Raw genomic sequence first — 17,612 nt, 5'->3', positions numbered from 1 at the left:
GAGTTGATGACTAGTCCATAAACCTGCAGTTTTAGCGTCAGTGTCTAAGCCTTGCTTTGAATAAAATGAGCACAAGTCCTGTATTATGTTTATGTACATGATGTTTCAACAGTTGTAACATCTGTCAAATTTTAATAAGCACTGAAAAGGCACAACTTTAATTGGCAAATCTACCTTCGGTAATAGTGGTCAAAACATTCATTGCAGAAGTGTTCCCCACAGGAAAGATGATACCATCTAGACGTATACCCATTTTTAGCACACCTGTAATGCAGGAGACATAGAAATAGTTTTACAAAACATTTAGAAAAAAAGATCTTTCTACTGACTGTAGCACATTCTAGAATGTGAAAAAAATACTCAGGACAAGCCAGGGCTTTATGTTACATTCGTGAAGGCTGACTTGCAGAGGGCACTTACAGTCATACAAATAACAATAAGATTTCAATTGTCTCCAACACTTCCAGTTTCCCAACTAAGCAACACCAGATGCAAAGGAGGCACGACGTACACAATGTGCAGTTTTATAGTTGCTCTGGCTTCCAGCAACCTCCCGCTAACAATGGTCAATGGAGCCTCTCTTCAGAACCCTTTAATCAGACGTTTCCTGAACATGAAATACATTCGCTTTTACAATACGTGCTGTAACACATTAAGTGTTTCGCTAATGTATAAGACGACAATGTCCCCCTCCACAGGAACTTACAGTTCCTTTACTTTGTTCCATTTTGTTCTGATATTAGTGCAAGGGTGGGAGGGATCATTTAAATCAGGATTTTTCCTGTATGTGTGATCAATTGATTCGTAAATCGTTACAATATCCCATCCCCAGAACAACTGACAAAACTATAAAGGCAAATTTGAACACAAAACAGATGTTGCCTGTATTTTTTCACGTGACCGACTTGGCTGCGATTTTAACCCAACGAGAGAAAACCCTGAGGAAGCAGTTACACATTCTGGACATTCATTCTTTATTACTCTCAGAAATATCCATTAGCAACGATAATATTCATCAGACAAAACAACCGCTCTTCACTTAGAAAACTCTCATTAAACTCACTGAAATGATTCAAGGTAAATGCACGAGGTAAAAAGCCTTGACCTAAGCCACTCACCAAAACAGCTAGCCATGAGATTATCTCATTTCAAATAATGTTGAAAATATGTACGGGGTGGGGGGAGGGGCGGAAATCAAAGCGTTAAAATAACAACTTAAAAAGATGACTAAGCAGTATCTATTGTTTCCTAACTAAATTATGTAGTATCACCAATGCTGATCTGTCAGATGCTTATTTCTTCTACAAGTCACTCACGCAACTGCCAAAACACTTGGATTTCCTATGAAAATACCCCCCTGCCACGGAAAAAAATCCACACAGATACCTAGATGAAGCATTGAATTATTTTGTATCACTGGAAAATAAATAAAAATAGGAAAATTCGTCTCAACTACCCAGGGAGGAATGCTGTATAATTACAGCCTGCCTACGGCATAATGAGGTCTAACGTGTTGCTTATTATAGACGCATCTTGCCAGAATCACGCGTTCAGTACCACCAGGGTCAGAACACAGGACTCGTGTGAGCACACAGAAAGCCACGAACAATGAAAAAACAAAGAGTTCAAATGACTGTCTCTCAAACCCTAAAACTGCAAGGTCAGAATCCCACTGCGGACTGCAAAGCACTCCAGCAAAGGAGTGATGAAGACTTTCTACAGTAAATGACAGTTTCATTTTCCATCTTGAAAGCAAGTTTAGCTGCCTCAGATTACACTAACACGCGCTCAGTTTCACAGAAGCAAGGCATGTTCCAGAAGACACCATGAACAACATAAATAAGCGTATTCTAAAGATATTCTATATCCGAATTAGCAACTTGCACAGTAGAAAGTTATCCACAACAAGAATAACTTGTGAAACTTTCCTGGCATTGTAAGACTCTTATTAGTACCTTTCAACTCTCCCTCTACACATAGAAATGAAGGGATTTTTCAGAATATAGCCAGGATCCTAAACTTCAGCGGCAAGTTTAGAGAAGTCCATGGAAAATGCAAACAGAAAGAATCAAACCTTTCAGCTGCACTGGCAAAGCAAACAGGACATGTTGCAGTGCATCCAGCTTTTTCACACTTTCTATATTTCTTCTCTGATGCTTCATCATCATCATCTGCTGCTTCAGCCGCTTTCTTCTTCACCTAATAAAGAATAGCTGAAATCTGATCGGGTATTACATAAATGCATCTTCTACAAAATAGCATTCAGACAGTTTTGCAGCTTGTGGGTTAAAAGGGTGCTAATGAAAATTTTTGTATCCATTGTGAAATAGCTGCAGCATGAAACAGCTGTCAAAATAGGTCAGTATTTCTACCAAAAACAAAACAAAAAAAATCCAAAAAAACCAAAACCAGTAAGGCTGGAAATATAATTTGAAGCTAAAAATGTCTTGCCTTAGACTAACCGATGCCACTGAAGAAATTATAAGCAAAGCTTCCAGTTTAAATTATATTTTAAGCTCCATCACATGCTAATGAGCCAAGCCTCATGCGTTCATTCTATTTCTCCTTCAGAAATTCTCTTCTTCACATACTTACTGATATTAATTAGCAGCAATCTTATCTGCACCTCACATAAAATACTAGGGTATCCTTGGGGCTTTTTTTAGACTCCAGATACAAAGCTGTACACCAAATGTCTCTTCTGGGCCTCAAAGGTGCCGCGTATTGTGGTGTTTTAAGCCTCCGTCTGGATAGATAGACAGCTTTGTCTGGCTGTACAGAAATCTGTGATAGTATTTTTAACACATCAAGTATTTACAAGTTATACTGAGAAATTATCTTCTCTGAATATTGTTCACAGACGAGACACTTTGCCTACTTATTCACAGAATTAACTAATTCTTCCTCTCTCTGGATAAGTGCTCCAAGTTCTAACTTATCCACAACGAAGCCTACTTTCTTTATAAACATCAACAGAAAATACAAAATACCAGAGTACGAACCCATGTGTTTTTAAATTATTATAAATACCTGTCTTCCAGAGCTCCTCAGAGGAAGGTTGTCTGGAGAGTGGTCTGAAGAACATGCCTTTTTTTTCGTTCGTACCCTTCCAGTTGACATTGTATTATTAGATCTACAAAAAAAGAGAGGCAGTAGTTAAAAAAAATTGAATTGCTTGACACTGTAGAGCTGTCTAATCACTTGGGCAGTACAGCCACTCATAATGCTACTTTTGTCAAGAGTTACCTAGTTAAGAATCTGTATAGCTTGACTTCAGGAGCAAAATGAGAATGAGGCATTATAGGGAAGGAACAACGCTACTATTTTAAACTAAATTTGGAGTTAAGATTAGAGCCTTGAGTACATCTTGACAGGCAGTTCCAGATCAGCATACCCTGGATTTCAATAATCTGATTTGCGTCATGTGAAGACCTGGACCAGAATTTGCGCTGGCAAAGTGAACAGACATCAGATCATAACGCAAGCATTGAAATACCACTCAGTGTAAGGCTCATCCTGCTTACTGCTGATTTACTGGTAGCAAAACATTCACACTGTAAAGCACTTTTCCAAACAGCAAACTGAAGAGATGTTTAATAGGAGGTAAACAATCAGTTCCAAGACTTGCACACCCTCCTATGAAAGTACATTAGAATTTAAAGACTAAACTGTAGTTGCATGGCAATTATAGGTGACTGGAATATTACAGACTTCGTCATTAAGCGTACTACAGGAAAAAATAAGAGGTTTATGCCATAAGAAAGCTCTATAGCCGTCTCTGACTACATCAGTGGGAACGCGGAAAAGACCAGTTTATCACGCAAGCTGGAAAGCACGGAGTGTGAGAAAGTATGCCACAGAAATATGAAAACACATTTAAAATGGTATTATCAAAGGCATTCTTTTCACAGGGAGCAAAACACAAATAAAGAGAGCCTGGAGGAAGAATTTAATCTAAATGCATTCCACCACATACAGAAAGGAGGTGGAAATAAAATCCTTCAACTATGGCACTGTATCACCAATGTTATCTTGTAATAGGGATCAGCTTTTATTTATAGGGATCAGTTTGGTGTTTGGTTTTGTGGGGTTTTTTAAAATATATTTTAGACTTCTCAATTTAGAAATCTCAATTTCAGGCTGTATCTTCCTTGTTCAAGCTGACCGTGGTGGACGTGGTAGCAGTAGCTTCGTTCAGGAATTCTGCTAAAAGTAAAGCTAAGAGGAGGAGAGAATGGGTATTTTTACAAAGTTTCAAATTAGGCTGATGCAAATCAAGCAAATTAGTGCTTCCTTCTCCTCTGAAGACAGCAGAAATTGATTTGGCAGGGGAAGGGAAATCACATGATGATATCCACACAAGTGAAAAATCAGTTCAGACAACCCAATAAAAAAAATAATAATTTCTTTTTTGCATGCAACCCCCTTCCCCCCTGCAATTATAACTCATTAGAGGGAGAGAAAAAATAATTAAGTCAACCTTTATTACCTGGAAAAAAAGCATCACTCCACCATAACTTACCACTGTATGGGGGCGGATGAAGTTGGAGAGTAGAGAAAGGAAACCCACCCCAGTTTCATTTACATGAAATTTCCCTAACCTGCTGCGTTACACCCCAGGAAATGGTGGCTTCCCACCACCACCCAGAGCTTTCCTCCTGGATCAGCAGCACAACAGCATCGCTCTGTACCACCTTAGCTTCATCGTTCCTATGTTGCCATTACGGTCAGAGGCTACGAACCACCTCAGCACCGAGCAAGGCACCAGGCCGCCCATTTTGGCGAGCGCCAGGTGATCGCAGGCGGCAGCAGCTGCGTGGAGGCCCTTTACCCACCAAGGTAAAAAGGACAGGCTGCTGTTTCACTGCGTACAGGGGGTTAGAAAAAGAAAAGGTGGCCATTAGCGTTCGCTAAGAAGTTGGGTAAAATATTTAAGATGCAGGGAGACGTCCCGTTTCGAAAGGTGGAGGCCAGTCGTGCAGAATCACAAACATATTTTTGCTGTAAGCGTGACGGGTGGGGGAAGGGGGAGGTGGGGAGAAAGAGAGCAAAAAAGATCAGCTCGTGCACAGAAGTGCACGCCAGGCCAGTGCCTCCAGCGCAGTACACCCCTGCGCCCCACTTCCCCTCCCCAAAACCAACCCCCGCCCTAAAAACCCACAGCTTTTTAAAGAATATGCAAACGTTGCTGACTTGGTTTAGGTTTACGTGACTCTGCATCCTATAAATACTATCGGCTGAGAAAATAAGCACTTTAAACGGACAGGGAGAGAAACGCATAATGTGCTGTCACATCTGATAACGCTTCAGCCGTGGCCTCCGTCGGAAAGCTGGGGGGGTGGGGGGGTGTTACCTCCTCAGCTGACAGCAAGTTTGTCTTTAGGGGAAAAAAATAACATATCTAAGAGAAAAAAAGAAAGGGCAGGGACACCCCGGGCCTGGTGGGGAGAGGGCGGCGAGCAGCCTGGCGGCGGGAGGGCACGAAGGGCGCCCGCCCCCCCTCCCCCTCAACGGGGCGCCCGCCCCTCACAGCCCCGGCGCGGGGCGGCGGCTGACAGCCGGTAACTGCCGCCCCGCCCGCGGCGCCCTGGCAGCGGCAGCGGAGTCCCGGGGAGGGGGGGGGAGTCCCGGGGGGAGGGTACCGGTGAGAGGGGGGGGGCGGGGAGCTGCCTGGCACTCACCTCAGGGCCGGGTCACTGGGGGGCCGGAGACATCCACGCGTGTCCGCGCCGCCTCCTGCTACAGCTGCAGCGGGGGAGGGAAAGAGACGTGGTGAGGGGAGAGGTGGCGACGGGGCAGCGCTCGCAGCCGCCCCGCCAGCCGCGGAGGGGGCTCCTGCAGCGGAGGGAAGGGGGTCACTCACCACTGCCATCCGCCGCCTCCCCCGGTACCGCGCCGCCCCAGCCCGCCTCCTCCTGCCGCCGCTTCCGCTTCTCCGCCGTGCGCAGCGGGGGGCGGGGACAGGCCTGGCCCGGCCCCGCCGCCCCCAGGTACCCGCCGGTGTGTGTCGGGGGGGGGGGGGGGGGGGGGGATTGAGCGCCGGTGTGTGTCGGGGGGGGGGGGGGGGGGGGGATTGAGCGCCGGTGTGTGTCGGGGGGGGGGGGGGGGGGGGGATTGAGCGCCGGTGTGTGTCGGGGGGGGGGGGGGGGATTGAGCGCCGGTGTGTGTCGGGGGGGGGGGGGATTGAGCGCCGGCGGACCCCCGCCCTGGGCCGCTTCTCGCCCCCGCGAGTCTGCGTGAGAGAGAGGGAACGTGGGGGCACCCGGGGCTGAGCCGGGGGGCGTCTGGCCGCAGCCACCGGTTACCGCCCGGTTACCGCCGCGGCAGCGCGGCCGAGTCTGTCTGTGGGTCTGGGAGGTAAGAGCCAGTGGCCACCGAATTATCGTCTCTTCAGCTTGGCTCAATTTTTATTCGATTCTAGTAATTAAGAGCCAACAGTCGCCAAATTATCATCTCTTCAGCTCTGCTATATTTTTATTTGATTCTAGTAAGTAAGAACCAAGAGCCACTGAATTATCTCCTCAGCTCTGCTAATTTTTATTCAGTTCTAGTAAGTAAGAGCCAATAGTCACCAAGTTATCATCCCTTCAGCTCTGATAAATTTTTATTCGATTCTGTTAAGAGCCAATAGTGGCCAAATTATCATTTCTTCAGCTCTGCTATATTTTTGTTTGATTCTAAAAAGTAAGACCCAGTAATCACCAAATTATCATCTCCGCGGCTGTGCTAAATTTTTATTTGACTCTAGTAAGTAAGAGCCAATAGTCACCAAAGTATTATCTTTTCAGCTCTGCTGAATTTTTATTTCATTCTAGTAAGAGCCAGTGGTCGCCAAAATATCAGCTCTTCTGCTCTGCTAGATTTTTATTTGCTTCTAGTAAGAACCAAGAGTCACTGAATTATCTCTTCAGCTCTGCTAAATTTTTATCCGATTCTAGTAAGTGCCAATAGTCGCCAAAGCATCGTCTCTTCAGCTCTACTGTATTTTTATTTGATTCTAAAAAGTAGGAGCCAACAATCACCAAATTATCTCCTCAGCTGTTCTAAATTTTATTTTATTCTAGTTAAGAGCCACTAGTCACCAAAGTATCATCTTTTCAGCTCTGCTAAATTTTTATTTGATTCTAGGAAGTGACAATCAATAGTCGCTGAATTGTCATCTCCTCAGCTGTGCTAAATTTTTATTTGATTCTAGTAAATAAGAGCCAGTAGTCACCAAATTATCATCTCAGCTGTACTAAATTTTTATTTGATTCTTGGAAGAGTCGGTTCCAGACCATTCGTTGGGTGGGGGTAATTTTTCTCTCCGTTTTTTGGATGTTTCGTGGGTTTTTTTGCAGCTGCTGGCACTCCCTGGGGACAATGGATGGCTCGGATATTGGAGCACAGAGGGACAGAGTGGTGACCGAGGAGGAATGGCTGCAAAAATGGGAAATGGGGAACATCGGTTTTCACAAGGAGCAAGGACATCCGTACGTGACTTTACTCCTCAGAGCTGTGTACAGATGTCAGATGAGTGACTTAGTCAAGAAACTCTTAATCGAAAATTGAGCGTTTACAAAAGGAGAATGATTTTATGCAGGCACAGCTTGATACTAAAATAAATACGCCTATTTTTGTGGCCTACATCTGTCAAAAAAGGGCAGAGAAAAAGAAAGGCTTGAAGTGATTTTTGATCTTTTACTCTTGAATCGGGTTTTAAATTGCAAAGCTTGTGTAGTTTCGCTAAAAATCTGAAATTTTCCGATGCAGAAGCTCGGTGCTGCTGCTGCTAAGTTATGAAACTGGGGCCTAAAACACGCTGAGGGCACCGGAGCACTGGGACCTAAGGGAGCAAACGGGATCATACAGCCTTTCAGTCAATGAAACTTGAATTTAGGACCTTTGTAGTGATTTGATTAATATGAAGGTTCAATAATCGTTTTGTTTAAGCTTCGTGGCCATCCTAGAGCTGGGTTGGTTTTTTGTGTACTTGAAAAGATAAAACAGAAAATGGAACAAACAGAAATGCATTCGTTTCTAACAGAAATGAAATATACTTTCGAAGTACGTGGAAGGTGAACGGATATTTTTTTTTATGTTTTTACTTCTAATGGTATGAAGCAGGTTGAGCTAAGCACCTGGAATTCATGTACTACCTGGTGTATGTAGCACTTGGCTTTTAATGTGCGGGCACAGATACTTGTGGTGCTGAGTAAAGCACGTCTGTCTCTTTGCAGGCTCTTCCAGAAGTACCTGGATGTTCTTTTAAATGGCAGGAGTGGACTGAGGATATTTTTCCCACTTTGTGGTAAAGCGGTAGAGATGAAATGGTAAAGCACAGATTATGAGAGCAAAAATCTTATTTGATGTGGGGAGGGAGGGAGGGAGAGGGGGAATTCCCAGCCTTATGTTGGCCAATGGAAATCTGCCGCATCTGGCTGGTAGGAGAGCGCGTCACCGGAGCCTGAAGGCAGGAGGAAGTTTGGTTTCATTTCCTGGATATTCGTACAGTAGCATAAATGGGATGGATAAGGACTAACCTGAAAGTCCTCCTGATTGTCCCAAGTTCAGCCTAGGGAGTGCTCAGTCTATGAGGGACAGTGTGACTGAAGCTGTGCCCTTACCCCTGCTGCTTTTGGCAGGGGTGGGGGGGGGTAGGGGGGACGGTGATGCCAGCTTAAATTGCCTGCAATGAGGTTGGTTGTGCCAGAGCGTGTTTTCAAAGGTCTGCATTGTGTGTCACACTGGGAACTGAAATGATTTGGGTTAAATATAACTTCCTATTTTCTAAGTTTATTATTTATTTTCTGGGGGTGGGTAGGCCAGGGTTTTCTCTTGATGGGAGGGGATGCAAACCAAAAAACACTGCCTGAGCTGCATCCTCAAGGAGTCAAGTTTGTCCCAGTTATCAGGTTTTATCGTGATAGCTGCTGCCTAGGCTGGCTGCAAGCCGCAGAGGCAGCTGGGCAGGCAGCGTGCCCCAGCCACTGCAGTTCAGAGCAAACCATGTTTCTGTGAGCTGAAATGGATGTCATCTGTGACATCACCTTTGTTTTCATCGAGTGCATGGAAGTAAATGAATAATCCATTGGATCTTAAGTCAAGCCTGTAAGTGCGCATCAGCTGTGTGGCGAATGGTGCTAATTTAAGCTCAGATCATAGGGGAGAAGTGTGCAATAAAATGTGAACGCTCCAGAAAGGATTAGACATAGCAGTGCATCCGAAAACCAGGGTTTCCCTAAGGAATAACTGCTGCATGGGAGATAGGTGTTTGGTAATGGCCCAACTGTGGGCTTCGCATAAATGTGGCACCTCTCTCTGCTGTGTGCAGGCTGGTGGACATGGGACACAGCGTTGTTGGTGTGGAAGTCAGTGAGCAAGCGCTGAAGGAATTTTTTTCAGACTATGGACTGCCTTATTGTGAGCAGCCAGTCCCAGAGATTTCGGGAGCAAAAAAGCTGCAGGTACGTTTCCTGCATTGTGGAATGATCTGGTGTGGTTAATCATGCAATTACTGGGCATCACTGAGCAAACAAGTCATTGTGCTTTTATGCCTCTGTCTTACTGGTAGTCATTCACCTGACCTGAAGAGGTCTGAAAGGAGGCTCCGAGTTGTAATTTTGGACTGAGAAGTTCTTCTTCTGAGTTTATTACTTTGGCCGCCTTTTCTTACGACATTGAAGCACCTGAATGTAAAGTAAACGTATTTTAATATTGGACAGTTGCATGCCTTGATAGATCAGAGCCTCTCCAGAAGGAATCAGGAGAGGTACCTCAGTAAATTAAAACTTAAAAAGTTTCTCACAGTTTTTTCCCTATTACACCAAAGTGTATATTTTAAAATAGTATATGTGGATATTTTAAGCTATGAAATATAAATGTACACTTATAAATGCATATTTAAAGGTAGTTTGCTGATAAGTATTGTTTCCTTTGCTTTTTGTTGTAGAGTACCTGTGGTAACATTTCTCTCTACTGCTGCAGTATTTATGACTTGTCCAGGTAGGAATACACAGTGTGTTTCACAACTCTCTATGATGAAACATCTATTGATACATGTCATGATACTGTCACATTACTTTATTTGAATCAGCCTTAAAGATTTGGGACAGGTCCTCTCAAGAAAACTCTCACTAACTTGTATAAGAAATGTAAATTTTGTCTCCAACAAAAATTGACTCTTGTTGACCACTAGATAAAGGTGCCAACTAATGTAAATGGGCTTCTTGTTCTAAGCCGCCCTGTGAAAGTTACAGAAAAATGTGTTTGCTTTTACAGTAAAAACAAATTGCCTTTAACATTACTGATGGATTCTACAAAGCAAAACCCTAGCACAATCACTTACTTAGAGCAGCCTGGTAAAAGTGAAGAGAATATACCTAGAGGTGTCATCTTAGTCAGCTTTTCCTTTAACTGAGTTCTAAATGTATTTTTCCCCCAACCGTTGATTAACGTACGCATAGATAAGCTGTACCCACTGATTATATGTATCTATTGCTTTACTTAACGTACTTTGTGACTGCATAATATATTGTCAAACACTGACTCTGCAAGTGTCTTGACAAATGTGGCTTGGCTTACGAATGTCTTGTGAAGGCTTTTTAGTGAAAAAAATTCCTTATTTTGTAGTTAAGACTTAAGAGAAAATGCAAAATACTTTATTAATAGTCTGCACTACTGACTCCTGGAAAGTGTTTCAACCCATTTTGCTCTGTGGCCTCAAGTGTCACTTCTCAGATTTTGTGGTGGCTCTGCACTGACCTTCCGCCCAAGTGCAGCCAGTGGAGGAATTTTGAAAATTACAAAGTTGTTCAGAGACTACAGGAGGACTTAGTCTTCTGTGCTAGGGGCTGGAGAGAGTCCTCTGCCTTGGACAGTAAGGCACCCGGCATCTTTATTTGCGCTCAGTAGTTTCCTAGTGGTGTTAGCAACAGGCATATTTAAATCTGTCCTAAAACATCCTCGGACCTAGACTGGTGCTAGGGTGGCTGGAGACTGGAGGGCATCCAAGAAGGTGGTGTTGTTTCTGGGTTTGTAATGTATCTTGTAGGAAACTGAAGGTGTCCAGAGTCCTGCTCTGTAGTTCCCTCCTCTTACTCAGATACGATTTTGCCTAGATTATAAGGTTTTGGTGAAGTTTTCTGTTTCTTTGCTTTTCTTACATATGACTATCAGGAACAAGGATACAAGGATTTGTTCCGTGGCTGTTCAGTAAGAAGAAGGAAGTCAAGTGTTAATGTTTATTTGGACGGGCTTTTTAGAGAGATTACATACATGGGCATAATAGGTAGTTTAGGGTACCAGAACATGTTGTTTATGGTATCATCTCCTCCCCCCTGCCCCCATCTGCATAAACTGGGGAAAAAAAAAATATCTGTTACTACGATCAAAAGTCTTTTAGACAATAGAGCATTGCTAAGACTTCTGCTGGTGCAGCTGACTCCAGTTGATTTGAATAGTGTGTATATAATTAGTGCTGCAAAGTGAGTGCCTTGGAACAGGTGGACTGGATATGAATGTGACTTTGTAGGTACTGCCTGGCTTCTTCCCCACCTTGCCCCTGAAGTGTAGCTACAGCTGTGTAGATCCCTATAAATCCTTACTGTGAGCTGACAAGTTGCCCAGGGATTGCTTAAGCTTCTTATCAGCAATTTTTAAAAAATTCGGTTCTAAGTTTTGTACCAAGTGGCATGGTGAAACCTGTAACTTCAATCATAACATGGTGGAATAATGTTAAGAAATAAACCAAAAATAGGTAATTAATTACCCGTTCGGTGCATTTGACTAGGTCCAGTACATGGTTCATCATCCACAAAATAAACTGGCAACTACATGTTCTGGATGGATGGTTCTGTACTGGGTGCAGAAGCGGTGAGAGTATGAACTGCATTCCCTGAAGCAGTCAGCAGATACCTGTGACTAGAAAAATGCACACACTCTTCTAGTTTCTATGTAGAGATGATTTGATTAATTACCCAGTAATTAAACTTACTTCTCTCTTGCCGAGGCTGGCCTGCTAACCAATCCTTTTGATCTCCATTAGCCCAGCATTCATTAGAGGAGAACTCAGATGTGCTCCTGACCTTTGTCAGAACAAGACATTTCAAAGACTCTTGCTAGTTAAAGAGTAACAGGAATTACTGCTCTTTGTGGGAACTCTGGGACATATGTAAAATGGTTATATTACACAACCATTGTACCTCCTAATACAATTATGGCTGCAAGACTTTAAAAAAAAAAATTAAAAATTGCATTAAGTGGAACTATTTAACGTATACAGAGATAGAAATTCACAACTTTTGCTGCTTAAATCCAGTGGGACTGCTGCAGATATGTGAATTTCTGCTTTAAGTGTTAATTTTTATTAGTTCTAGTATTATCTAGACTGTGATCTCTTGTGCCACATAGCATATAAACACATAGCAGGAGATGATGTAGGGCTAAAAGATTGGGCAGTGATACAGTGAAAGGTGCATCCAAGCGGAGCACTTCCTAACACCTTAGCTACATCCTGACTCTACGTCAGGATGAAAAAGAGCTGTTGTACCTTTTTTGACCTTTTCCTCAAGGCTTGGTTCTCCTCAGAAGGAAATTGGAGGTACAGATGGGCAGGGAGCACCCAGATGCTCGTGAGGTCCCGAGATCTGGGCAACCGGGAGACCCTGCAGGACTGGGGGAAGGCCACAGCATGAAGCTGCCTGCAGCCTGTGATGTCTGTAGGGCCTGATGAAATCAGTGGGGAGTAAAATACAAGAAATGCCTGTATGGAGCCACTGCCACCTTTCCAGTTAGACCAGATCAAAGCTGGGGAAAAAAAAAAGTGCAGAAAACTTCAGGGGCTTGCCTAAGGCTGTGCAGCAGACTCAGCTATGCACAGAGAATAGCCTTCAAGCCTCAGAAGGTCAAGTTTGTCACCTGCCTCACTAGACTTTTTGTCCCCCTCATGCCCATTGCACGTTTAACTGTCTCTTTAAAATCCTCCTTTCATTTAAGAGGCTGGTTATTTAAATTAGATGCTTAGTCTTGGCAAACTATAAAAGTCAGGACTTAAAACTGTTATCGTGTCTCATCACAGTAGAGTGGGAAATCCAGGATCAGCTTCTAGGCTAGATGCCAGAGACTTAGCAATGCCATTTCATTGAAGTGAGCAGGGAAAAGTTTGTCGTGGTTTAACCCCAGCTGGCAACTAAGCACCACAGAGCCCCCCTTCCCCACTCCCCACCCCAGTGGGATGTCAGGGACAATAAGAAGGGTAAAAGTGAGAAAAGAAACTTGTGGGCTGAGATAAAAACAGTTCAATAATTAAAAAGAAATTAAAAAAAAAAAATTAAGGAACTCCCCCCCCCCCCAGCCAACAACCAAAGAGACAGGAAAATTAAGCCCAAGAAAGACAAGTGATGCAGATGAACACAATTGCCCACCACCAACTGACCGATGCCCAGCCAGTCCCCAAGCAGTGGCTCCCCTCCCAACCTTCCGCCCAGTTTTATTGCTGAGCATGATGTCATATGGTCTAGAATATTCCTTTGGTTACTTGGGGTCAGCCATCCCAACTGTGTTCCCTCCCAGCTTCTTGTGTCCCCCCAGCCTGCTCACTGGTGGGGTGGGGTGAGGAGCAGGAAAGGCCTTGGCTCTGTGTAAGCCCTGCTCAGCAGTAACTACAACACCCCTGTGTTATCAACACTGTTTTCAGCACAAACCCAGAATGTAGCCCCATACAAGCTACTGGGAGGACATGTAACTCTACCCCAGCCAAAACCAGCACAGCAGTGAAGAAAGAGGTGGTGCAATAGGACTCTGACACCCTCCCGTCAGGCAGAAAGGTGTTGCACAATTCCATACTACATTTTTCCTCACTAAGTAAACTTATTTCAGACAATCTTTAAAATTACACCGTTTAAATTATGACTACCTTGTGCTTTAAGCTTCTATTTTGATAATTACCAGAACCAACACTCTTCCTTTCCCCCCAAACGTCCTCATCTTTGGCATCACCCTGGCTGCTCTTACTACCCATCAATAAAGGCACATCCCAATGGCCTTGGCCGTTTGCAGGTTCTAGGTGGTCACTGAAGCCAGCTGCCAGCATATACAGGAGGAAGAATAATGTCTGTGGTGGTGTTAGACTGCAGCAAGCAGCAAAGTAACTTAGCTTTCCCCACATCAAACAAATTGCAAGCTGAAGCTAACTACCCTGGGCATGTAGCTGCGAATTGAGGTGTCTAGAAGTACTGGGTGTGCTGAGTTCAGCAATAGTGAAGCAACGAGGCACCTTCCTTAACCTACATTTGAAATTGTGCGTGGGTTTAGAAGGTGGTCAAGAGCTATGGACGTGCTGAGTGCGTGTTAGTGCTGCTTCAAGGGTTGCAGCAGGCTATGATCGCCAAAACCACAGGCTTGTAGCCCAAATGCTTTTACGTGACTTTCCTTCCTCCCTGTCTTCTCTCAGCACCCCCTAATGATGGGGAAATGCTGAGCAATTCCAGCACCTCTTTGCTGTTGCAGCAGGGCTGTGTACCAGGGGGGTTTCTTGGGTTCCAGATTGTATTGGTTTAGATCATGCAAATGCCAGACAGGAACAAAAAGGTGGTGGGGAACCTGCACAGCTGGCTGGAGAATCCTTGTGACTTCACAGAAGTATCTGAATGAAGATTAAGGTGCCTTTTGGTATTTTTAAGCTTTTTTTTCCTCTCCCTGTAGCTCAATACTTGGCAAGTTTGATGGGGTTTGGGATAGAGGAGCTTTAGTAGCTGTGAATCCATGCGACAGACAACGGTTAGTAAGTTTGCTTTGTTATTATCTTCTTAATGTATGCAGTGACATGTTTTTCCTCCTGCCATTTGTCAGTGAGTCCTCTTTCATTCAAAGAACTGACCTACACAAGTTCTTCTCTACCACAAGCATCAGCTGCAGTCGCAGAATGCTCTGCTCTAGATTTGTGAGCTTCTTTCAGGAAGCCACCCTGCCTCATGGTGGGAAAATATGTGGTTTGTTCCAACCCAGCAGAAGCAGAGCTGCAAGCCTCATCTGAATTTTTTATTTCCTTTTGACCCCACCTGCTTCTCCTCTCTTTGTTCTCTTTCCCCTCACTTCCCTTTATTCCATTTTTTCATTTTTGCCTATAGCCAAGCCACATGTAGTTTGACCCTACCCCCAGGATTTTTGAATTCGATACATAATCTTGAATTCACAATAATTTAAAAAGGTCAGTCCTGTGTCGTGGACTGTATTCTAGACTGTGGCAGATGAATACTGTTTTGTCTGTTAGTTTTGAGATGAATATGCAAAAAGAGATAAATGCTTGTTTATGAGGAGTAAACAGTAACCTTTGTTTTATGTGTAGCATGAATTTCATGCTCATGAAATTCCAAGCTTTGCTTTGTTTCTGTGCAGTTCAGTTCAAGTTGCCTCTGCATAGAAATACACGTTACCTCTTTTGTTGAGTATTTCGAATGCTACGCTTGAATGTTTGTACAGTTCCAAAATAATAACTTTCTTTTAGCTATGTCAGTTTGATGATCAGCCTAATGGAGAAAAATTCTTCTTACCTCCTTGTTACGGTTTCATACGATCCAAACAAACACAAAGGTGAGAACTTCACACTGTTCATGTTTTGATTTTGCATGCTTTAATACAAATTGTATATAGATGTGGCAGATATATTGGTATCTTCCCCAGGTTTTTTGTCAGCAGAGCTTTGTTAGCTGATCACACCAATACAACTGTGTGTTACAAATTTTAGATGTTGACCAAGCTTGAGACTAACTTTGCATTCTCGCTAGCATTTGGGCATGCTAAGGGTAAGCGGAGGATGGACATGGTATATTAAGAATGAAATGAAACCAAAAGTGTGGCTGTGGCAATGAAGCTGGAAGAGCGAATGCTTAGAGTAACATCCTGTCTGGCCCGGGGAGCTTGAAGAGAACACTGGCTTTGCTCTGTTTACCCAGGATTTGCAACCCAGCGTGTTGCCCATCTTGTGCCTCTCCCAGCCGCTGCCACGGTCTGCATATGCTTGGAAGAAGGGAAATTCTGTGAAATCATAAAGTATTTTTTCCTTTTATAACTGTTATTACATACTGAGGTCTGAGGTCTTTTAAAAAAAATTTTTGTGTGTGTGTGTTAATTACTAACTCCCAAAAGAAAGAGATTTCTTGCTGCTTTTGGGCTCTTTAGCATATTTGTCCCTGAAAAAATAGGTCTTGTTGTCATAAGCAGCAATAGTTTAAGTCATTGCTCTCCCTTTCACATTATTCAGCTTTTAGCTTTAATTATGCCATGTGGTATAATGAGACTGTAGGCCAGATTCACACAGCACGCTGCAAGCGGTTGTATCCACAGCACGTCCATGACTTCAGACAATGTGGCTACCCTGGCTGCAGCCTGGAGATGCTGCTGTGGCAACACGTGAAGCTGTCTGGTGGCCCATCAAAGTGCCACCAGTTCTTGGACATGGCGTTTTCTGGTTCTTGCAGGTGGTGCTGCACCCTGGGGCCCGATTGCAGGCCAGGTGCTGTGAGTGATGGCGCTGGCTCTCCTGCTGCAGCGTAAATGTTTGTCCCCTTTCCGTGTCTTCTCTTTGATTAGCTTCATCCATTTTCTTTCAGGTCCACCATTTTATGTTCCTGAATCTGAAATTAAAAGCTTGTTTGGTAAGTAATAGTTCAGCTAACCCTTAGGAATTTTTTCCAAAATACATAAACGTGTTTATGTGCTTCTGCCTCACCATGTGACAAGTGATAGTTGTTTGCTTTTTATCTAAGGGGTGGAGTCATGGAAATATTACAGGGAAAATAAATCTCATTTAGCCACAGGGATCTTGCTGTCCAGGAAGATTCTCAGCTCTTCAGAAGATATGACTAAAACCCAAGGGACAGACAGTGTCTCTCCTCCTCTTGGCATCTTTTAATTCTCCCAGGATTCATACTGCATTCACGGATCTTGTAGCCGCAATCTTAGTCCTGTTTGACCATTTTGTGTCTCTGCACCTCATCACCAGCTACCCTGGCTTTAATATAAGGCCTTTGCATACCAGTGCTACAGTTGTTTCTGCTGTAGTTTTGTAGCCAAAGAAAAGTAACATGCCATGCAGAGAAAATGCTAAATGTATAATTCAAATCCATCAAAACAATGAAATTTGGAATTATGGTGGGAATTTAATTTTAAAAGTTCCTCCTGATATGCTTTGATATTGCACCTCTTTGAAATTCACAGCTCTCTGAGACCCCTGCAGTGCCTGTATACAGCGAGTCATGGGCATGAGCAGGAGCATCCCAACGTGAAAGACACATAGTTTTCCCCTGTGCATTTGTGTCACTGCATTAGGGATTGTGAAGAAATATGTGGATGTGGATAAGATTTTATTACTTTTTTTGCCCTTGACAGTTTGCATTTTTCAGTGACTGATCATTCAGTAATTTGTTACTCTTTCCTCCTTTTCAGGCAACCACTGTGAAATTAAGTGTCTTGAAAAAGTCGATGATTTCTCAGACAGACACAGACAATGGGGACTAGATTATTTTCTGGAGGTGCTGTATGTATTGAAGTTTGTAGTCTGATTAAAATTAATTGAAATAACTTGCCTCCCATCTCACTTTTATTTTTATCTCATCTTTCAAATTGAGGCATAT

At 43.5% G+C, this 17,612-nt stretch overlaps 2 protein-coding genes across 7 annotated transcripts in view; one reads left to right on the top strand and one right to left on the bottom strand.

Annotated features, from left to right (window-relative positions):
* KDM1B (lysine demethylase 1B) overlaps positions 1–5,970 on the bottom strand; it is a 28,322-nt gene extending 22,352 nt beyond the window's left edge. For 2 of the 3 annotated variants that reach the window (XM_055704991.1, XM_055704989.1), the window contains exons 1-5: positions 5,864–5,925; positions 5,682–5,745; positions 3,031–3,133; positions 2,075–2,199; positions 175–264 (exon numbers count right to left, since the gene is read on the bottom strand). In XM_055704991.1, coding sequence (XP_055560966.1) covers positions 175–264; positions 2,075–2,199; positions 3,031–3,120 — 305 coding nt within the window. In that variant the 5' untranslated portion in view covers positions 3,121–3,133; positions 5,682–5,745; positions 5,864–5,925. Of the gene's footprint in view, positions 1–174; positions 265–2,074; positions 2,200–3,030; positions 3,134–5,681; positions 5,746–5,863 lie in introns of all 3 variants that reach the window. The other variant, XM_055704992.1, reaches the window with a different exon arrangement.
* On the top strand, positions 4,701–17,559 carry TPMT (thiopurine S-methyltransferase). 4 transcript variants are annotated; one of them, XM_055704999.1, is made up of 9 exons: positions 4,701–4,839; positions 7,341–7,472; positions 8,220–8,312; positions 9,314–9,446; positions 9,932–9,984; positions 14,683–14,757; positions 15,485–15,570; positions 16,590–16,634; positions 17,425–17,559. In XM_055704999.1, exons 2-9 carry the CDS (start codon positions 7,363–7,365, stop codon positions 17,538–17,540), a joined length of 711 nt encoding a protein of 236 aa, XP_055560974.1. In that variant the 5' UTR covers positions 4,701–4,839; positions 7,341–7,362; the 3' UTR covers positions 17,541–17,559. The 4 variants fall into 4 exon arrangements, with proteins under 4 accessions (XP_055560974.1, XP_055560973.1, XP_055560972.1 ...); XM_055704998.1 differs by lacking the exon at positions 4,701–4,839 and adding an exon at positions 5,860–5,990; XM_055704997.1 differs by lacking the exon at positions 4,701–4,839 and adding an exon at positions 5,942–6,000.
* The last annotated feature ends 53 nt before the right edge of the window (positions 17,560–17,612 follow it).

The sequence above is a fragment of the Falco cherrug genome, chromosome 3 (assembly GCF_023634085.1).
Source record: "Falco cherrug isolate bFalChe1 chromosome 3, bFalChe1.pri, whole genome shotgun sequence".
Taxonomy (NCBI): Eukaryota; Metazoa; Chordata; class Aves; order Falconiformes; family Falconidae; genus Falco; species Falco cherrug.
The sequence above is the reverse complement of the archived record's forward strand: the minus strand, read 5'-3'. Positions and strand labels throughout refer to the sequence as shown.